The 24,206-nt window shown below is 37.0% G+C and overlaps 1 protein-coding gene across 1 annotated transcript in view; it reads right to left on the bottom strand.

Annotated features, from left to right (window-relative positions):
* Window positions 1-363: 363 nt before the first annotated feature.
* Window positions 364-24,206, bottom strand: part of LOC128868860 (nephrin) — a 265,318-nt gene continuing 241,475 nt past the window's right edge. Inside the window, exons 13-14 of the mRNA XM_054111405.1 lie at window positions 15,288-15,982; window positions 364-3,335 (exon numbers count right to left, since the gene is read on the bottom strand). Of these exons, the coding sequence (XP_053967380.1) occupies window positions 2,631-3,335; window positions 15,288-15,982 (1,400 nt within the window). The 3' untranslated portion in view covers window positions 364-2,630. The remainder of the gene's footprint in view (window positions 3,336-15,287; window positions 15,983-24,206) is intronic.

Consider the following 24,206-nt stretch of genomic DNA (forward strand, 5'->3'; position numbering starts at 1 on the left):
TTCGGACTAGATGTGTGTAAACACGACTATGGTTTTGTTTTCCGAAAGCGTTACAACAACGATTCGCATGTGGCATTATATTAGTCTATACTTAGTTTTGTACACATTAACGTACGCGAGTTTTTATTATCACCGAAATACATCACTACAGCAGTCGGAAGGAGACTAGACACAACTAATGACAATGTCGGCAAAACTGATCTTACGGAAGCATATCGCGTTGAGACGTGTCCGAAACACGGTTTTTCGCAAGCCGCCCGCGAGTCGCCGTTTGTGTGTTCGTGCGTGTCCGCGTAAGTCGAAGCGCGCATTCTGGCACAAAAAAATTAATTGTAATTAATCCTTTTCGAATTGCACGCATTTTTTTCCATACATAAATGCACAGATGTTTATTACGTTAATATCCTTCAAAAATTTTCATCCCAGAGGCGCAGAAATTAGTTAAATTTTTAATTGTTTATTAAAAAAAAATATTTACAACAACAAAACATCAAGTTTCGGAACAAAAATAACGTTTTTGGAAAATATCATCCTGTATCAGAGTGCAGTTGAAAAATCGTTGTAATCGGATACTTACTTTACGAGAAATGTGATAATTATTCAAGCGCTGCAAAAAACTTCGATAGTTAATAAAAAAAAACTATTTAGAATTTTACAACAAAATTTTCTGAGAGTGTTTCTGGTTGATAGAACTCAGTCCTGGCTGAATTTCATCGCAAAATATTCACTTTGGTAATTTTGAGGCCCACTTGAGAAAGCCTTACCCAATTATTTATACATTTTTACTACACTGATACTATAAATATCTAATTTTTAAATTATTTGGGTAACTTTAGAAAACAAAATGTAAGAAAATAGAAATTTCTGCAGCGACATAATCTCTTAGTATTGACAAATAATGATAAAGTGTTAAATTATAATAAAAAAAGTATTGATCAAAATCTGAATTTTTGTGTTTTTTTGTTTCAAATTTACTCCCTCAAGCTGAAATCAGATAGACCTGTGTGGTTAACTAAGTTAGTCTTAAAGTAAATTTCTTACTAATTCCTACTACACGTCTAATTTATCAATTTAAATACATTAATGCACTCTTTTCTTCACTTCTCTCTTTGACATATGCGGGTCTTATGCTGAAATGCTTAGAGCAGCATCGCATGTCAATCGTTTGCCACATCGTTTGCTTCCTTTTTCCTTGTGCCAACTGCAAATCAGGATCCAAAGAAAGTGGCGTACAACTTCATGCATATCTTTTATTGGAAAATCTCAGCACACCCTTTGTTTATCGCATACGAATTATTGTACAATACATTCATACAACACGTAATAGTTCTACCAGTTCTTAACTATTTATTTTATTGGAAGTCTTATAATTTTTTTATTCACTTGCAAAATTGTCTTATAAATTAGAAATTTCCACAGACGATTGTACTAAAATTATATGTATAGTCGTTTATATGTGCGCTTGGGAGAAATCTTATTGGAGCGCCAAAGTGCGAAATAAAATTGTGTTGCACTTTTTGAAGTGAAACTTCTTAGGTGTCGATGGTTCCGCGAGAGAGAAAAAAGATATAATATTAAGGAAAATGAGAGAAAGAGCTATACCTAATATATATCTTAGATACACTTTAGGCTATTTTTCCTTGTGGTTGCGAATTTCTAGTGAGAAATAACACTGCCTACCTTTTGGCGCTTATTTGTTGGTGCAAACTTGTAGGAAATATATTTTTGGCGCCTACTTTTTGGCGTTATATTTCCTTGGAGCCTTGTTTGGGGTCCCAATTTTTTTGGCGTTTTGTTTTTGGTGCCTACTTTTTGGCGCTTATTTCCGTTTCCTGGCTAGTACTTGTGCGTACTATAAAGTGCTATCCATTCCGGCGTCGGATTTATTTGTATTGCCTTGCGGTAATTTGTGCCGTCGCTGCGGTCCTGGAATCGCTGCGTTTGTGCGGGTGATAAACGCTCGGAGTAGTGCGCGTTGTTGCCACGGTTTGTGTCCGGCGTATACCTACACCGGTCGAACCTTCTCCGTTTTTTGTAAATTTTGTCTATTTGTATTCTCTGCAAATGTTGTGAATTTATTTAGATATAGATTCTTTCTTTCTCTCTCTCTAATTCTCTCTCGGGTCTCTCCTTCTTTCTTTGCCTGCCTTGAAAGTTTCACTACTGTTATGTTTACTACGATACACGCACTTTTTTGTTAAATTTGTTAAAAATACATGAAGAACTGCAATAAAAAGGCAATTGAGGTAAAAAGTGTCAATTCGAGTTCACCCAAAACCAAGTGCTTGGCTCATATTTCTCATAGAAAAAATTGCTGCACATTTTTCTAGCTTCAAAATATAACTTATTTTCACTAAAAAATGTAAGGTTTCAACTCAGTCAAAAAACTCACATTCACTTTTCTGTTCTCACAAAATTAACTTTTTGTTGCTTAGTTGTTAAATATTTAAATTACAGTTAATTTACACGATGCCCCAACATCGGCATATATGCCTCTTCGTTCTCCACTCGCTTCCTATGTGGGCACCACCGTCACACTAGACGATTGTGGTGCGCTCCGCGTTGCTTGTACACGTGCTACTACCTCCAATGCATACAAACTGACATTTAATGTCATCTTTCGGTAATTCTCAGGAGCCCACAGTCTCGTAATTGCCACTACCCAGCAACGCAGACGATGAATTGAGCAGCGGAGCGCCGCTTGCCGTCGTTGTGGCCGTCGACATTTGCGTAGATCCCACGCCCACACCCATGCCCATCCCCATGCTACTCAGCGATAGCGCACCTACGGCGGCGGCAGCAGCATTGTGCGCACGCGGTGAGGTAAGCAGCGATTGTGTTGCAGCAAGACTAATATTCCCCGATGTCATCGATGAGGTGAGCGCCGTGGGTATGCCATTTGTTGTCATTGACGCAACTGCTGCGGCTGCCGCTGCCGCTGAGGCGTGATGTTGTAAAGCGCCTGGATGTGGTAATGTATTACAATGTACGCCACTGCTGGCGTTGCTAGTGAGACTGCCGCCACCGGCACCGATGCCACCACCAGAACTGCTGCCCAAAGTGCTGCTATTCGTTTGCAAAGAACCGTTCGATTGACCGCTCAATAATGGAATAGTGCAGGTGGTTGTCGAACCGTATGGTGAGGTGGGGGAGGTGCGCGTTTCGTAGGCTGGCAGGTAAGAGCGACCGGGTATGCGTGTATAGATGTTGGGTGGTGTGCGTGTGGAGAGTAGTGGCGGTGGTGCAGTGTAGACGGGCCTTTGGGCGGCGGGCGCGCGTTGTGGCGTATTGTAGAGGCTGAAGGCGGGGTTGGTGGTGAGCGAAAGTTCGCCATACTGCAAGTAGAGAAAGTAAAAAGTGAAAGGGTGAATATTATGAATCAATGTGAAAAATATGTATGGGAAATAATTTTTAAGTGCTTCTAAAATATGCAGTACATTTATTCATACGAAATTGTATACACGTGGAATGACCATCATTAAATATTTAAGCATTTCCCAGAGAGGACCTTCAGCAGCATTTTAAGCATTTCCCAGAGAGGGTCTTCAAATTAAGCAACAGCTGTTTTCATGTCCCACAAACGTTCGCCGTTCTTGCTTTTTTTCTTCTGCTGCTAATGCAGAGCAAATAGTTTCTTATATCTCCTTGTTGGAGCAACCTTTTCATGCTTCACTTAGCATTTGCACTTAAAAAATATTAAAAGCAAATTTAACATGTAGCAGCCATCCTCCCACAATTCGCCAAGGGGTTGCTGCTTATTACTCATACGCCCTGTTGGTCACTCATCACTGCCTTTCATAACATAATATAATATTAAACTCACATCTCTGGGGCATACGCGTGCAACAAAAGCGTATACCTGTATTTTCGTATATATGTGCAAGTACTTTGTTGATTGGTGCACACATACACCTACCACTAGCAGACATGTGTAACAGTATTAATACTAAATTATGCAAAGTGGCCCTCATAACCTACTATTACGTACCTCTATAAATGTAATAGGACTATGAATAAGTTCGTGCGGTTTTACAACAGATGGCGTAACTTGATTATTATTCCATCGATCCACATTTCCAAACATTCATTGGAGAGCTACTGTCGTAAGGCACAAACGTCAGTATAAGTTTTTTATTTGAAGCGTAAACAACAATATTTTTACCACACTTGAAAATGTCGAATTTCGTGCCAAATAATGTGTTTTTGCGGGGAATTCTTCTTCATTATTTTAATATGAAGAAAAAAGCAGCCGAAAGTCATCGTATCTTGGTGGAAGTTTATGGTGAGCATGCTCTATCTGAGCGAACGTGCCAGAAGTGGTTTGCACGCTTTAAAAGTGGTGATTTTGGCTTGGAAGACGAAGAACGCGAGGGTGCGCCGCCAAAGTTCATGGATACCGAATTGGAGGAATTGCTCGATCAAGATCCGGCTCAAACGCAAGAAGAGGTTGCAAAAACTTTGGGAGTTGATCAATCAACCATTTCCAAACGTTTAAAAGCCATGGGAATGATCCGAAAGGTAGGCCATTGGGTGCCGTATGAATTGAAGCCAAGAGACGTTGAACGCCGTTTTATGGCATGCGAACAACTGCTTCAACGGCACAAAAGAAAGGGTTTTTTGCATCGAATTGTGACTGGCGATGAAAAGTGGGTCCATTACGACAATCCAAAACGTCGGGCAACGTATGGATACCCTGGCCATGCTTCAACATCGACGTCGGCGCAGAATATTCATGGCCTGAAGGTTATGCTGTGTATCTGGTGGGACCAGCTGGGTGTTGTGTATTATGAGCTACTGAAACCGAATGAAACGATTACGGGGGATGACTACCGACGACAATTGATGCGTTTGAGCCGAGCACTGCGAGAAAAACGGCCGCAATACGCCGATAGACACGACAAAGTTATTTTGCAACATGACAATGCTCGGCCACATGTTGCACAAGTGGTCAAAACATACTTAGAAACGCTCAAATGGGATGTCCTACCCCACCCGCCGTATAGTCCAGACCTTGCGCCATCCGATTACTATCTCTTCCGATCGATGCAACATGGCCTGGCTGACCAGCACTTCCGTAATTACGATGAAGTCAAAAAATTGATCGATTCGTGGATTGCGGCAAAACCGACCGAATTTTTCACAAAGGGAATCCGTGAATTGCCAGAAAGATGGGAAAAAGTAGTAGTAAGCGATGGACAATATTTTGAATATTAAATTTGTAACCATTTTACGTCAATAAAGTTTCAAATTTCGAAAAAAACCGCACGAACTTATTCATAGTCCTATTAGTATATGAGCCCTTATAGTGTGTGTTTTTTTTTTTTTTTTTGCTTTTATGTTTATGTAGAAGTTAAGTTCCTCTTAGTCTTAACGAGCCGAATCCACACCCTCTTGACATGCGAGCATGAGTTGGCCAGTAAAGTTAATTCGTCTTGGGACGCTTTTCATAGCATACTGGTTTGAAGAGAGGGGGGGAGGGTTTGAATGGACATTGGAAATGAATTGGGATAAATAATAAATGTGGTGATTCTCATATTGTTAAAAAAGAAATATTGTTAGTGAAAAAGTAACATAAAAGTAAGTATGAAATGAAATAAAGATGAAAAAGTGAAAAAAGGGTTGGTAGATAGCATGCATTTGAAAAATATGCAGATACTTTCTAGAACGAGTTAATTTATAAGCAGACATTTGTTTTAACAGCGGTCACAGTTCAATGGCAAGTCTTTTCGGAAAAATTAAAGAGAGGGTAGTCTATTTCCGGCATCAAAAATTCGTTTATCTTGGCGCGATGATCTCGTCATTGAAGAAATATGAGCTGGTGATTTCTCCAGTCTATTGGCTGCACCAAACGGCCATTTTGAATGGAGTTAATGCCTGTTCTTCAATGGCTTCGTCTGCTCTTCAGCGCAAATACGACAATTGTGCTTACTGACGCATAATGGATAATAAGGCACAACTGGATTTCATCGTTGAACAGCATAATTTGGCTTAAGCGCGCGATGAACACTTTACAAAGAGCGTAGGTGTAACTGTGAGGCTACAAGTCGTCGAAAACGGACATTTAATGTATCCATTAAAAGTATTTAATGCAATGATAAGAAGTGAACATATTCTTCTGTCGTGTGAAGTCTAGATATCGAAATACCCTCAACTCCTAGTATAAAGTGGAAGATTACTATGCCAATGCAATTTTCTAAAAGAAATTACCCTAAGGACCTTCTGGCACTTATCTGAATGTTGGCTGAATGTGTTTAAGTGATTCTATGACTACTAGTTTTTTCTTACCATCTTGCGGGGACAAGCAGTTTCGAGGTAAATGAGTTAACATTTATTTTTTATATTTGTTTACATGTAGATTTTCGTTTTTTCCTGAAAAAAACGCTATACCTAAACTATTTTGAATAGCACTATAAATTAACATTACATTAACCATTTCATTCTAAATAAACATGCTTTCGGAATATTAAAAGTAATAAAATAAAGAAAATTGGAAATTCGAAACCAACTGATATTCGTAACTCGACAATCAATAATTTACTAAAATCCCTTTAATTTAATAAAAATTATTAAAATCAACTACAAAAATAGTGGGAACAGAAACTCGTAATTTTGGGAAATTGTGAATGGCTTAGGTTGATATGATCATCCAATAGGGTCCAAAATGTGCCACTGGTAAAGTAATTTTTGAAAAGGAATAAAACATTCTATACACTTTATATGTAACTAGGAATGGTACGCATACATGCTTATGGAAATGGAACTCGCTTGGCCACTCACTTGTCCTAACAACTAGGTCACCAGAACTGCAGTTGAATGGAACCCGCATGGCATCCGGCGCAGAGGAAGACCGTCTAACACTTGTAGAAGGACTATTGAGGCGGAGATGAAAAAGACGAGCAGAACATTTAGTGAAGTTAAACTACTAGCTCAAAATCGGTACAAGTGAAAACAATTTTTAGAGATCCTATCTTCCATACAGGAATAAAAGGACGAAATATACATAAGTAAATGGTGCAAAAAATTTTTCCAAGTGTTCTACCGAGGTTCTCCTCAAATTTGTTACATACGCCTTGATGTTAGCCTACAATCGGAAGCACCTACATATCTATGCCACTTTTGAGAAAATGTTGGTTTTTTATGAAACATTTTTTTTTTAGCCAAAAATGCAATCGGAGATTGGCCTTTGGTCGCAAGCAAAACAAACCTTTTTCATAGCATGATATTTTATGCTCTCAAAGAATAACGCACCTGGAACAACCAGTAGTAGTTTTGCACTAACCTATTCTGTGTGCGGCCACTTATTAATCATATAAAATGTAGTGGAAGTAATACAAATATTGCACGCAGTTTCTAAATAAATATTTTTTTACTCCTCCCCACCTCCCAGTGTTTACCTACCCACCCATCGCAGTAACTCCAAACTCAATAGAATTGGTTCCGTTTCACTTTTCCAATACTTCAACTTTATGGCAACTGCATTCCTGACTGCTTTAACTGTTTTTATGATCTAACTTTTGTCTGCGAAAAATTCTTTATTTTACTCTTCAGTTTCGATTTTGGTGCAAGTATGGTCGTACACATACAAAAGTCAGACATTTTCTGCAATTGCTGCAAATGTTTCTTTAGTATGTCTTCAAACAAATTTTGCCAATTTTCCAAAGTTCGCTATAAAAATACTTTATCCATTCAATCATTTATACATTCACACTAACTTTGTTATCTTACGTACATATAAATGTATAGCAATGCACATGAACAGGGTACTTCAATTTCGAGTTTCGTTTTTAAATATTTTTAAACTTGGCTGTCTGTTGACGTACATATGTAGTGGGTTGAGTGGAGTTTACTGTATTCTTTAGGCATATCTCGATGATTTCGCATCTAATGTTGTTTCTCTAACCTTGAATTGGGTAGGTCTTAGTTGCATGAACTTTGTTTTAGGACTTCCCTTACAGAAAATATCAAAGGCGTTAAAAATTTGTTTTTCGTTTTTATTTTTCAGACCACTGAAGGAACCTAAATCCTACTGCCGAAGTCAATTTACCTGAAGACGCCATTTTCAGTGTAATTTTTTAAACTTGGGGATAGTGGTTAAAATTTTCTTTATCTCTATCTCTATCTCTATCTCTATCTCTATCTCTTGCTCTATCTCTATCTCTATCTCTATCTCTATCTCTATCTCTATCTCTATCTCTATCTCTATCTCTATCTCTATCTCTATCTCTATCTCTATCTCTATCTCTATCTCTATCTTTATCTCTATCTCTATCTCTATCTCTATCTCTATCTCTATCTCTATCTCTATCTCTATCTCTATCTCTATCTCTATCGCTATCTCTATCTCTATCTCTATCTCTATCTCTATCTATATCTCTATCCCTATCTCTATCTCCATCTGTATCTCTATCTCCATCTGTATCTCTATCCTTATCTCTATCTCCATCTGTATCTCTATTTTTATCCCTATTTGTATATTTATCTTAAAGGTTTAATTTTTAGTAGTAGATCCTCACTTTTCAAATTCTTCCTCTTTTCTTCTTTCAATCTATCTTCTTTATTTTTCTCACCATCTAAAAAAGAAGTAAACAACTTCTTAGTTTCACTGTTGCTGGCTCACTGATTCCCCCTAACATCCGCCAAATAGAATACTAATGCAAGAAAAAAATTTTACTTGAACGACCCTGTACGAGTACATGGGTATTTGTAGCTGCTCTTCATAACTAAATTGAATTCTTTGCATTGACACTTTTATTAGTTTGTTTGCAATACTCCATTCGTAAATAAATTTATTACCTGAACATGCAAACAGACAGCGGGCAGTCGGTGCGACAGCGTAACCAACAACAACTAAAAATCCAAATCAAAAAGTGTTCATATACTCAACTTTCTTAGTGTTAGTGCTAGGCCACATTCCGCGCAGTTGCTTTTTTTATTTCCACTGAACTTTTATTTCATTACTTTTTATATCGCATGCAACATTGCCCAATTTCATCGTTTACATTTTGAGTGGTGAACGTCGAATGGCTGATGCTTCTACTATTTTTCTTTGTGGGTCCTTGCGTGCTCGTCGCATGTGTCACTTAGTTCTCTTCTTGGCGCTATTCAACGCTTGCTGTGTCACCTGTCAATTTAACATATATTTCTATGTATTAGTTTTTGTAGTTGTTTCATGGCTCATGCTTTTTACGTCGCCTTTACATATTTTAAGCTGCTACGTTTGTCTTGCAACATTATTTTTATATTTTTTGTTCAATTCGTTCCATTTCTACACTTTTTGTTCCACCTTTCGTCTGTCTCTTTAATGCTTAGTTGGGCACATGTTGCAGGTGGTTTTTGTGAATTGCTTAGTTTATTTCTGTTTTTTATGTCAAAGCTCTTGATGTTCTTGTGCTGTTCATTGTGCATTTCACTAGTGAGTTTCTCGTTTTGGCTGGTATTCGGCAATGTTAAATAAATTGCTATGCGCTTACACATCGACGACTTAAACGCAACTTCATGCCAATACAGTCACATTTCCGTTCTTCTTGCTATTTGTTGTTATTTTTGCTTTCTACACATATACGCCAATTTATTTGCCAAACTGCTGTGTGCGCACCTGGCAGTCCACAGTTTCACACTTTCTTTGAGTGTAAACGAATGGCAACATTTGCACATAAAAGTTGGCAGCAGAACGTTGGGAAGGCTTTGTGACAAGTGTATTAGCCATAAGAAATATACGAACGTACGAACATATTTTCTCCATTTTGGAAACGAAGAATGTCAGCTTGGTATGAAGTTTTCGTTTTTTATTCATTTTTATTTGAAGCAAATTTCTTAGCTAACTCCAGCGTGACACTTTTCATATGCGCAATAATTCACGATGAGGTGGGTTGGAGTCTTGTCATTTCCCGCCATGGCGTATAAGTAATATTTGCTAGTATGCAAAGTGTTTGTTTTCAGTTTTTATCCAGCAATGCTTTCTAGCAGACACACTTTCTAGCACATTGTAAATATATAAATGCTTTCACGTATTCCCAAACTATATTCCCCAATAAATTTTGCTATATCTACATAAAATCGATTGAGTGTATTTGCGCGTATTTCAGCTGTGCTCAAGTGTATCGTATGATTTTTTTATTTCTCATTTTTTGTTTTGCTTCTTGCAATGTCGCAATATAAAAATCGTTGTCACGTTCTATCGACTCATAAAGGTCACACACTTGTGCATACATGGTACGGTATGCATTCACGAATATGTACATAAATATGTAGAGCTTCGGCCCGCGCGCTTCTCTTACGATGTCAAGTTTGAGTAAGCACCACATTTGAATGGCATTGCAAACAATAGCAAATACCAGCGAACAGAAGTCAAATGTCAAATGAATGCCAACACAAGAAAGAGCAGGAGGAAAATAGTCTACCAGTGGCATACGTGCAGGTGTTTTCTTAAGGATATTTACTTACAATTCCTTCCTCTCAACATTCGCCATATGGGTGCGTTGCAGCTTCTCTGAAAATGTTTTCTTGAAGATGTCGTTGAAGCATATGAACATGTAGAATGTTTCAGTGTGCAAACAGTTTTGTTTGTAAATTGCCTTTCGATTTTCAGAAATGGATAAATTTGCGAGGAAGTTTTTATGACTTTCATTGTTGATCTCTACATTTAAGCCAAAATAAGTCACATATAAGCAGTGTGAAAACTACCTTTAGTTTCTGGTGTTATTTAGAAATATATGGAAGCAATTTTTTTTTATTAGAAACTCTTAAATCTATCAACTATTCAACGCCCACATCTGAACTTTACTTTGCTATTTGCTTGCACCTCTTCTAGCCAGAACAAAATTGCTTTTCGCGGAATATCAATAAATTAATGCACATATCATTTTTAGCATAAGCAGTTTCTTTCTTTCATAAAAATAAATATTGCATGAAATTTGCTACTAGTCAAACGAGAGAAAGCCTGAGAGTATAAAAGGGCACTATGAAAGAACCAAAAAACAAAAACTGGTTTCTTGAATTTTTCTAATAAGCATGAGTATGGGTTGTGAAGATAAGTATGACTGTGGGAATGAGTAGGAGTATGAATATAAGCCGTTGTAGGAGTATTAGAAAAAGTAGCAGTGTGAGCACGAGTATAATAATGAGTATAGGTACGAGTATAAGTATAAATATGAGTATGAGTATGAGTATTGCTGAAGGCACGAGTTCGATTATGAGTATGAGAATGAGTATGCATGTGAGTACGAGTATAAGTATGAAATGAGTATGACAATGAACATGAGTATAAATATGAGTTTTGACTATGAGTTCAAGTATGACGATGAGTATGGGTAGTAGCATGAGTACGAGTATGAGTATAAATATGAGTGTGAGTATGTATGAATATTGAGTATGAATATGAATATGAGTATGAGTATGAGTATGAGTATGAGTATGGATATGAGCATGAGTATGACTAAGAGTATAAGAATGAGTATCAGTATAAGTACGAGTATTAGTATAAATATGAATATAAGTATGAGTATTATTTTCAGTATAAATATCAGCACGTCAAAAGTTGGAGGAGTACTTCAGAATGGAACGTAAAATTCTTCTATTGATATTCTCAACCCAAATTAATCAAATTCCCGTATGTATTGGCAAAGTAAGCAAAATACCACAAGAGAGCCACACTTGGGAAACAATTTGAAATTGCGTAATCGCTTTCATGACCTACAAGAGATAAATCTTTCCTCCCAATTTACCTAACTAGCCAAGATGTATATAAATTATTATAATTGCATTGTAAAATCGACAGCAGGGTGCTTTGCACGGCTAGAAGACAAAGAAGTATTAGCAAATCCACCTAAACATTTTTGCTTGGGGACGTGTAATAATGAGCTACTCACACGAGTGGCAACATTGTTATGAAACAGAGAGTAACTGACAGCGAATTAATCGCAATTAAGGCACTTTAATTAAGCTTAAACAAGGAGGAAAATGAGGAATATCGACCAATTTGTTATATGGTATGCTTGTATGCATGTATAGCAAAGATGTGCCCATAGATATCAGTACATGGGGATGTGCATTTGTTTTTGTTCCGTCCTTATTTTGAGCAAACAATGAAAATTCTCTAAAGTGTGTCATATCTTGCCAAGGATTGTTCATTAAGGGTTCGCCACAAAATTACTTGAATGACAGAAACAATGGCGTTGACACACTAGCACAGTTGTGTGCATGTATGTATGCTGATGTGTTCATGTAGATATTGTCATCAAAATTGAACCCTGACAAATGAGTTCATGCATTCATATATTATATACACATAATAAATACATATACATACTTGTACTCGTATATATTACATTCAGTGTGTGTGTACTTGTGGGTATGGAATCTTTATATGTATTCGATAACAGGTCACCATAATCAGTAGCACAGAATCGCAGTTAACTGCAAAAAAATTTAGAGTATCTTCAAGGCGGCGCAGCGCTTGACTCACATTGAGATACCTCCATATATATGTATGTACAGGCGGAAGGACAAACACATAAACACGTTCACAAATACAAATGAATCTATAAATAGTAGTTAATATCGAATCAGAGGCCGGGTAAGAACGTGAATATGTGAAAATATGAGTGTGCATGCGTCTATGCGTCATCGTTCGCGTGCGTAACTGGAGCGCTTTTGTTCGCTTGCATTACTGTCATGTTTTTGTGGCTCGTGGGTGCTTTTTTCAACCGCTCCCCCAAGCTAAAGGAGCAATTACGTAGCCTCAGGATAGGCGTTCAAGCACGCATTTCCTGCGTCGCATTTAAGCAATACTGCCATCAAAAATGACGACAAAAACAATAACTAACAACAACAGCAACAATGGCAATAAATACAACAACATCTACATGAATGACTTATGGCCGCACAGCGTGGACTTTTGCGCGTGTACATGGGCGTTCTCTTAACTCGCTTCCGCTCTGACACGCTTTTATTCTGCCAAAGACACACTTCACGTTAAGTGCTATCATGTAACAACAGTAGCAAAAAAAAAAGAAGAAATAGTAATAACCACAGTGAGTTTTGTGAAATAAATGACGGCATGAGCAACAAATGAGGCGACAATAGGCAGGCAACTGCTGAGAGGTACGCCTTTCGACGACAGTTTCTTATTAAATAACGAAGCTAATAATATGTTTTCTGTGTGTGAGTGCGAGTGCGTCGATTTCATTCTATAAAGTGAGAAAGTTGCATGAGTATCTTGTTTAACAGCCACTTCCACTTTGTCATTAAAAACTGGCACACCATTAAAGTAAGAACAGAACCCACTCTACAGGATGTGCCACAGAAAAAGAGGATGACGAGAAAAGTAATGACAGCAGAAAGACAGTGAGCGAAAAATGCTACAAAATAGGAAATCAATTTTGATGGCTATAAAAGTAAAATAGGAAATGAAAACCAATAACAAATTAACAAGTCTTAATGAAGCCGCACATAGCATACACGCACACATACGCTCTGCTGCACAATTATAAGAGTGATACAACTACTCCTGCTAGCCAGTAAGTATTATGATGAAAATGTTGATGAAGTAGAAATTTGTAGTTTTCGATTTTAATAATATAATGGACAACTTTGGAAATTAAGTGTATTACGAGTGGACCAAAGCTGACGCAGAGTACTCAAAAGCTGCTGAGTTGCGATTGCTGAAAACGCTGCCAATGAGAAGGACAGTGGTAGATGTTCCACACTAATGATAGTTTATAAAATATACGGTGTATATAAACGAGAAAACCCCTTCATGGCTATGTAACATTTAAACGTATTTCATAATAAAGAGGATAAATGAAATTACGGATAGTAGCGGGCTTGGCTTTGAGAGGGAGTCGGATATGCGATTTTAATGAAAGATATGTAGCAAGCTTGAAAGTAGTTTATATATGACCCTTTATTAGGAATAGTCTAAGAGTAGAGTGTGCAACAAAGCGTTAGACAAGTATAAATTAGGTGCTTATGGATTTTGTTCATATTAGCGGAAACTTTTGAAAACCTAAAATCAGGGTGGAGAAAAGGTAATATTTTTTTGCCATATTTTTTGTTATTCCGACTCTCTTAGATTTTCAGATTTTATGAAAATTATTTCTATGAAATTATACGGGTATGAATCGTTTCCTAGAAAAAATTCACCAAAATTCAAATATTCAAATAGTGAAAATATGGTCGCATTATATAAAATATCACTATCGAAATAAAAGTATTGAAATATACTTGAAATTTGGAAAAGGTGAGCCAAGAAGCACCGAGATTGGTAACTCCTAATACACAAAGGCTAAAAAGCGCAATGTATTCCAAGCTGTGGAAAGTAAAAGGGTAGATGGTCAAGCAGAGAAGTACAAGAAAAGAAAGAGTTAGGATAGAATAGAAAAGTATTTTCCGATATTTCGATCTCAATTAGAAAGCATCTTCAGACAGCCTTGGCAGTGCCTGGTCATAATTTGTTGTTTTATTTAACCAACTAGAGCTCACAAAGCAAAAATACGAGAATTAGATATTTAATGCCACCAATGTTTACTTAAAAACCGAACGGTTTTTGAGATCGTTTCATTGACATTCACAAATTCAGCACGCAACGCCAATAAACCGCATTTATTTTAATATTTTCCATATTCCATTCTACACATATATGTATATATGAGCTTCCCCTACTTTGCACCTATTTAAACCCACACACACAAGTATGCCTCGGGCATTTTATGTTTTCTTTGTGAGCGCTTAAGTGCCTGCAAACTTTCACAAAACTTTTTGCTGTTACAGACATGCGGTCGGCGCCCTTTTTGTAGGCCATTTATAAGATTGTTGAATCAGATTAGACAAGAACTGTGTACACATACTTTAAGGCGTTGAAGTGTTACCGAAAAGCCATTTTCTTAGACAACTTGCTTGGTTGATGATCGAAAACTTTAGCTCAGTGCTGAATGCGGTAAGGGTGAGAGTCTTTTCTCAAAGCATTTGCCAAAGTTTGTTGACAACAAAACTAATTAGCTAAAACCCCAAAAGTAGGGTACCCTAGTGCATGTATAGGAGTAAGTTTGTAGATATTGAGATTTAAGATTTGAGCATATACTGTACTTAAAGGCTGTTTGTGTGCGTGTATGTGTATGTGTGAATTTGTTCAATTACTTTTATTAAATGCTGATTAAGCATAGCTGACAGCTATTGGAGTAGTTTTTTGTGGGCTTAATGGAGCAATATTGAACTGGCATTTACATACTTAAACATATTTGCTTTCCCCAACTACACTTTCCCATTTCAGTGCTTTGCTTTGTACTCACCTGCTTGCCAAATGTTGGAGACAACGATGGCGGTGGCGGTGATGCCGTATTAATCCGCGTCGGTGGCGTATAGAGAATGCGTTGCGACTCGATATTCAAACGATCGAACGCCTTCTCCTCCAAATGAAATTCATCTTCGCTATTCGTTTCCTGTGGCACCACATCGGGATTTTTATCTTCCAGACTAGAATGACTGCCCATATTGCGTGATAGCGGCTCAGCGCTACCCTTATCCGCCTCCGTTGTGGTTGTATCGCCATTAGGACGTCGCGTTGTCTTCGGACGCACGCGTAGAAAGATGACTATACAGATGGCAATCAACACCACTGTGCCGACTATGCCTAAAAGTGCACCCAGTAGTGGGGTGAGTTGTACCAATACCGCTGTAGAAGAAGCCGTGCGCAAGAGTGGAGCGGACAGGGTACGCCCGCGCACACGAAATGCCGATTTGCTGGGTCCTTGTGCGTTCACTGCGGTAATGCGTATGACAAAGACTGAATCGCTGGGCAGCCGCTTCACGGTAAACTCAGCATACTTGTAGGATGTGTTGTACAGTATTTGATTGGTAAGCTCGTCTTTGATTTGGACGTGGAAGTGCTGTGGTATGCCACCATCATAGCCGGCGATGCACTGGATTTGAATGGAGTTGGCCGTGGCGTTATAGGCGGTGCAGTTCTTTACCGGATTGGGAAAGTCTGTTAAAAGAGGGGGAAGAAATTGTAGTGTTATTGCAGTTGTATACAAGTTGAGAGACTGGGATTAATAGTTGGTAATACTTATAAATCTAAAGCTACACTGAGACAAACTCTGTGTAATGCGCTTTAAATGACCTTGAATTACTATACACTTCGCAGCCACGCTCCTGAAACCACCAACACTTAAAATGCACAACTAAAGGGTGATTAAAATATAAATATATTTTTAAACTGTTATAAATATAAAAATAAAAATATTACCTATTGTTCATGAATACCCCTCATCGAATTTTTAATTCCAGTTACGAATAAAGTTACAAATTGAACGTTTTGCTTTTTAATTTATGTTGCACTTCAGTAAGCAAATCTCTGATGAGCAATTGCACTGTGCCAGTTCAAAATTTGTATAGAGGTTCTAATACGCAATCTCACTTAATTAGGGCGTTCTAAATTTTATATCTCAATATTTAATATTTCCCAGGGGCTGCGCACATTTAGAAACAACCTTACATTACGAATTTCGAAAGCGAAAACCATTCAAAAAAGTTGAGAATCCGAGCGCAACGCAACAACATGGGTATTAGGGAGAGTAGGGGAAATGAATACTTATTGAAAAAGTTTTGAAAGAGGTGCATTCTTTTCTCAACGGCCTGTTAGTGAACAAAATTTCTGCATCTGAGTATTCAAAAGCCAGCACGTGATTTGCGAGAAGCAAATGCATCTTTAAGAAGCGACAGCGGATTTTAGAGTAGTGTCATAAATTACTCATATTTTTCAAAAATTATGTTGAAAACTTTTTGCCTCAAGGCAAGTGCTGTAGAGCCATTGTTACCAACTTTCTATGGGCTAAGAATTGTACGATACTTTCGTTCAGTCAGATGACTCAAAGTAACATCAATCATCACTTTTGCGCACTAAATTCGACAATCGTGATAAACGTCGTTTTGGATATATCATTTGGCAGCATCAAAGTAAAGGTTGGATATAATTAGATTTTCTTTCATTGGTAACGTAAAAGGCAATATAAATAAAACTTAACGCGAATGCCGTAGACGTATTCGTAAGACAGATCCCGAGACCATCAAAAGGGTTTGAGAAAATTAAGTTAATTACCATTGCAGGACCAGCAGGGGCCGCAACATGAATGCCATTTTTTGCATGAATAACGAAAATGATTGATTTTTCCAACGAAGCTTTCATTTAGAAAAGGCTCGCAATTTCATTTTTAAAAACGCCGGTTTATTAGAAACACCCTGTTGCATCATCATGTAGTAAATTTACACTCAAATATGTGCCCCAAAAATTTCCAAAAACAAAAAGAAAAGCATTAAACGCCTACATCGTTTATGCTAAGGCGCACTTGAGCTCTGCTGCTTGGCAGTTGCCAAAGTCACACATCCTTTTAGGGTCAATAGCGCACTTGAGTGTGGCACAGAAAAGCACGTCGAGTGATGGTTGGGGTCTACGAAACTTGGTAGATTGCACCTGCCACACATACCGAGTATAGTAAAGGTACTGTAATCGTAAAAGGCGGAGAACAAAGATCACACACAACTACCCTCCTCCTCGTTATGCAACTGCGGTTCTTTGTTTATTATTTTTTGTAAATTGTTTTTAAGCGCACTTAAGAGCGGCGGCTGCGCTTGAAAAGGATAAGCAAAAATAAAAGCTATGCTGAAAATGCATGGAATTGCTGCAAAGTGTGTGGGAAGAAAGTAAAACAAAAGCTTACAAGTGGATATACAAGTAGTAAAATTGAATCAGAAACCAACTAAACAAGCGAGAAAGTAATCTCACATACACACTCACACACACATACATACACACAACTGCGAGGGAGCGTGAAAGATTGTGCATGCACACATACACACATTTCAGTTTGAGTGCAAACAGTCTATGCGTAGATAGTGGATAGACTTCTGCACAACTACCACCAGTACAGGCAATCCCTGCAGTCAAACATACTAGTTCTGAACTAGATACGTTGCTGCCAGTTTGGTTTGCAGCTGCAGTAGTTTGTCTTTTTCAATGTTAGAAAATGAATTTTTTAAATGGCGATTACTACGATTTGGTCATTTCAATAAACACAGCAATAATAAAAACCACAAATAAAATAAAATAGTACTTGTCTTGCATGTAACTCGAATTGCTTATTTTTCAACTGGTCCGAGTCTAGTCACTGTCGCACTAGTACGCCTTCTTTCTTCAAATACCAGCTACGTAGTTCATCCTTCCATTGCAGCGGTATTGTATGGTTAACTACATAGAAGTAATTGTAGGTATACCGCAGAGGGTTTAGATTTTACCGCTTTTCTTACACTCACTTGCACGCTGCGGCTGGCTCCAGGTCTGTGGCTGTGATATGCACTTAGTTCGTATAAATGAATGTAGTCTTGTTGGCTAGATAAATACGCTTTTAACACGCGCTCACACACGCTTACCAAAACAATGCAGCACCAAGTTTTTATTATAGAGTTTTTATACAAGTATTTTTTTTATTTTTCTTATCTCTTCAACTTACACGCATTTCTCTAGCTACTCTGGCTACTCGTGCCATTCTCACACCAACCAGCCAACTATGTGTGCGGCAACTTGGCTTGTTAGTCTTAATTATCAAGGGTCGCTCGAGTTTGCTCGGTTGCTTTGGTTTCACTTTTATTTAACAGCATCTCTATTACAATCTTACGGGCATACCATTTATTTACTTGTATTTGTATGGGTTTAGTGGCAAATATAAAGATCCTACAACTGCTAAGGCAGGAGTGTGAAGCCATAGAGGACTACTAGGTGAAGTATGGAAAATAATTGGTTTGTGTTGCAGCAGCTTTGATCTTTCCCAGTAAGCAGGTCAAATGTGATTAATTAATTGATCGGTTTGAATAGATAAAGCGCAAGCCAGTGGAAAGGCATGCCGAAAGCTCATCAACTTTGTTTTAGTAGGTGGCGTTAAACATATTTTTTATCGATATTTATTTATTTATTAGGAACAACATAATTTTAAGAGAAATTACACTGTGTGACAAAAAAAAAAATTAAATATATTGTACTTTCATGGAGACCTAGCACAACTTGTGGCTATAGAAAAACTAAACAAAATGGTATAGGAGAAATTTCCAATACACCCCCAAAATCTCGTTTTATGGCCATAAAACCGTTTTTCAGTAGGTTGATGTGAAGAATCACTCCTAACTTCGCCAATTTCCATCCGATTTCGAATTTGTTTTTTTAGTTCGAAAGAACAAAAACAAGCCTTTTTGGCAGTGCGTTGACAATTTTTCTGAAATGACAACTGACGAGACTGTAGGCGGAAGTATTGGGAATTTTTTTATTTTTTCTCTATTTTTTCAACTTTGACATAATTTTTACGATATCCGATATTGAGGATTTTTTTTAGTACACTACTGTTATAGTAAATTTAATTTTGCGTCGAATGAGCTATATTTGACTGTAATTGAATTAAATTTAATAGAGTTGTGTGAGTTTTAAGATTTTATTTTTTTTTTTACTAATTTGGTATGTAGGCATCGAAGCATGAAAATGATAACAAGTGTCGTTATAAACACATAATATTTATTGGAGTATTGTGCAGTGCAGCACTGTACGGTATGGTACGGTGCAGTACACAACGGAACTAGTTCCAACCTTAAAAATGCATTGGAAACGGCCCTTTGGAGTTTAGTATGGTACGGTACAATTGTCATTCTCTTCATCAGTTTCGAATACTTCTCTGTAAGAAATTCGATCATCATCATTCATCTGAAGTCGTCATCAACTAAATTCCATTGTTTAAATCGAGAAGCGAGCTTTTCAGATTGTCTTCCCGATAGAAGTAAATCACGAGAAAGATCCTGAAAATCTGAATTTGATACAATGTGTCGTTCTGAAGACTTAGAACCAGACGGAAAGTACTCTTCATCATCAGGTTTATTGTTATCAGTTTGATCATCATCAGCAATGAGTTGAACTTCCTTCAGTTCATAACCTGCAGTTGAGTCAATCATATCGTCAAAGACTACGGGGTTCTTAACAGTTGCAACATCAGCATACTTTATGTGCTTTCGAGCTTTATAATGATGACCGTTTACGTCCGTTTTATAAAAATAACAATCATCTGGTTTATGATAAGGCTGATGATGCCACATCATCGGAGAATATTGAGAAATTCGACTTTTCTGGCAACGTTTTGATTTATATGTCTTGAATTTCAATGAAACAAACAATAAAACCTTGACGTTTTAATAAGGTTAAATTATAATAACAAACTTCTTTTGTTAATCAATGTACAGTGTGAACTTTGGTACACTTGGGAGCTTTTTCATATTTCCATTGAAAAAAAAAGTGCTATAATATGTCAGATATTTTCGTAAGCTCTAACCACTTCTGTTGTATGCAGTACAGTGTACTCTTATGTATACATATATACTCCAATAAATATTACGTATATATAATAACGCATCAAAACACGTCCTTATTCCCATTTAGCGTAAAGTTATACCTACATACCAAATGAGTAAAAAAAAAAAATAAAATCTTAAAACTCACACAACTCTATTAATTTTAATTCAATTACAGTCAAATATAGCTCATTCGACGCAAAATTAAATTTACTATAACAGTAGTGTACTAAAAAAAATCCTCAATATCGGATATCGTAAAAATTATGTCAAAGTTGAAAAAATAGAGAAAAAATAAAAAAATTCCCAATACTTCCGCCTACAGTCTCGTCAGTTGTCATTTCAGAAAAATTGTCAACGCACTGCCAAAAAGGCTTGTTTTTGTTCTTTCGAACTAAAAAAACAAATTCGAAATCGGATGGAAATTGGCGAAGTTAGGAGTGATTCTTCACATCAACCTACTGAAAAACGGTTTTATGGCCATAAAACGAGATTTTGGGGGTGTATTGGAAATTTCTCCTATACCATTTTTCTTAGTTTTACTATACCTACAAGTTGTACTAGGTCTCCATAAAAGTATAAAATCACTGTCGCACAGTGTTAGCTGTTCAGGCTTTCGTTCTAAGATATTTTATTGGATTAGAATACAGTTCTGCTATTCTTAACAGGTTAAAAAAAATTGGCAGAAAAAACTTTAAATTGGTTAGTACCAGTGCTTGTTTGAATTAATGGAAATTTTGAAAATCGAAAGTTCAGTCACATCACATGTTTCATTTTTATTCGTTTAGTCTTTACTCTCCAATTCTCATAAGTTTCATGACCATTCATAACCACATCTTAAGCTCTGCATGACAGTAGGCGGTGTGTCTTATAACTAATATATCTTGCTTTAACAGCTTTGGCTTCCAACCAGCGAGTGCTCTAATTACAAACTTAAAAAAAATAATGCGGTGGGTTAGTATGGAAGAATAGCCAAATTTCAGCAAAAAAAAAAAAACAATCATATTAAAATTTTAGTCTCTCACAGCTCATCTCTACAAATCGTACACACTATACACATAAGACTTAATGACAGACGGCGCGCAGCAGAAGTTGTTGGGCCACACCAAATGTACTCCAGAGACGAAAAAAGAAGGCTGTGTTCAAATCAGAAGGCAATTGTGCTAAAACAGGACACAACATGCAAGTAAGGGTAAGGTGCCTGGAACAAGCTTGGGAGCAAACAATTTTGCATCAAAAACTCCGCAGAAAACTACGGTAAACTCCAGGAAATCTGGTGTTAGCTAAGCTACCGTTGTTAAGGGTTTACGACTCACTATTCTAACCAAATCTTTCTCTACACATATTCTATCTCAGGAGGAGCAGGGAAAGGGTTGCGAAACTTCTTGTAAAGCAGATGTATATGGATGGAAATTCGAACTTGAATCCGAAGGTATTTACCTTCAACAGGTTGTGTGAAACGGCTCCAAGTTGTCCGGCTGGGACGGCCCAGAGTTAGGCAGCTGTGACGAGCACAATATACAGAATATAAACCTACCACGAGCAGCTGGTGCTGAAACAAGGAAGCTTCTGGACCTCATCTCACCCAGAATAGACAAATGTGTAAATACACCAAAATTTTCGAAATAGTGAATTTTTCTCGTAGGAATACAATGGGGATTTTTAAAGTGTGGTGGCACGTGTAAATATTAAGAAATAATTAAAATTCGTGTCTAATGTGTTTGACCATAGAGCAAATTTAGAGTAATAAAGAAAAAAAAAATAGCATTACTAAATGAGTCCTAGACCTTAATCGTTAGTACTCGTATCATTTCCAATAAGATCTAGTATTGTATATTGAAGCTAATAAATAATAATAATAATACTTTTACGAGAGTAATGTAGTAATAATTCAGAGTGGTCTCTATGCACATTCTTAAACACATTTCTTTGTGCTTACTTTCATATATATGTATTGAAGTACATATCGATTTAAGTACTTTCAACAAAAATAATTCTAAATATTTCATTTAAAATGCTCTCTCGCACCTACCAGTTTCAATAAAAGCAATTTATCAAGTTCTTTCCCCTAAAGTAATTCACAGAGCAAAAATGGAAATTCCCACAAATGATTTATCTGTAAAAATCACTTAATCAGAGATTTATGGGCATTGCCAAATTGCGGTTAGGATTGCAACAGGACCTACAAAAATTGCATAAGACAATTAAATGACGTTCATTATTCGAACTGAAGTGTATGAAAGCAAGGAATTGAAAGCAAAAAGCAAAAACAAAAAAGAACGTGAAATAAACTCCGAAGCAAATTCAGGAGTGTTAGCAAGCGAGCCAACTAAATACCAAATACTTATTGTAAGCAATATACAAATAACAAAAACAATAAGAAACAATTGTCCACAAAACGATGTTTTCAAATCGTTAGCTCATTTCGCCAACCATAACTCACAGCAACCAGCGCTGCTGTAAAAGAACGGCAAGGACAATGACACTGTCAAGTGACATCCAGCAATGCAGCCAGGCATCCAGCGCTGTCATACTTAGGTGGTGGGTAAAATTCTCAATTTGCAGAAACTATGAATTTCCTATTGTAAATATGCAAAATGAAAACAATTTGCCGACAATTGCTGCATGCGGTGGAAAATGAGAATACACTCAAGGCAATGCAAGCACACACACACACACACAAACACATAAAGGTATGTAAATAGTAGTAGAAGAGCTTGTCAAAAAGTCAATTCATTGCAATGCCATTGCAGGTTGATGAGAACTTTCTATAACAGCCCAGCTGTCAGACTGGCCACTAGTGCTGAACTGGTTTGTTTTGCGGTTGAAGTAGTTCAACTTCTATCTTCTTCAATGCTAGAAATTGGTATTCAGCATCACATAACTCAACAAGCTAGGAAGCCCTAATCTGTAAAATACCAGTTCGCGAACGAGTTTCTAGTGGAGATAAAAAAAAAACAGATTATCGATTCCATTAACATTTACTTAAATATTCGTCTAACCCTCATTTCATGATTGCTTCATGTTTGAAGCATTTTTATTTGCAGGTAGAATATTTAATTTCCTAACTCCAAATGGCTATTTTGCAACTAGTACTATTTTAGTTCTTTTCGAACTAGTATGGCTTGCATCACCAAATACCAATTCATAAAATAGATTATTCTCTGAGTACTTCAGACTTTCACTGGAGGGTATATTTACACCCCACCTACACTGACGACAAATGCACAATTAAATTTGGGTCTGCATATAGTTTGAGGAAGGCAGGAACATTCAGTGGAGTGCAGTTGGGTGTTAATATCGGAATTTGTGTTTGCAAAAGTTTGTATTAGTGTGTGTAAATACACATATACATATTTAAAATAAAGATATGCTAAAAAAATGCTGCTAAGGAAAGTTCATTTTGAACAACATACTTCAGTATTTCGAAAATTTTTAAGAAGAGTGGGACGCCAATATGCAGATGCAAATTGTAATTCTCAGAAATCACTGAAATATGACATGCTTATTTGTAAACCATTAATAAGCAAACTTACAAAGCTAACAAACTCGTTTAAAATGTCGGAAGTGGTTGAGAATAAATATAGCAAATGGAGTAAAATGATTGAATTGCTGAAAATGTGGGAACAAGGATACGAAAAGAATATATTTTTGAAGATATTTAGAAAATATTCAAATATTTTCTTAGTGACTTGTGTGTGTGTGATAAAAAGCATTAAAGTTGTGCTTGACGACATTCAAACGTAATTCAGATTTTGTGTAAGTTTCATCACCGTAAACGGAACGCCGGTTCATTACACTACACCAGTGATCAACAGTTGAGGCAGTAG

Source organism: Anastrepha ludens, chromosome 6 (assembly GCF_028408465.1).
Source record: "Anastrepha ludens isolate Willacy chromosome 6, idAnaLude1.1, whole genome shotgun sequence".
Lineage (NCBI taxonomy): Eukaryota > Metazoa > Arthropoda > Insecta > Diptera > Tephritidae > Anastrepha > Anastrepha ludens.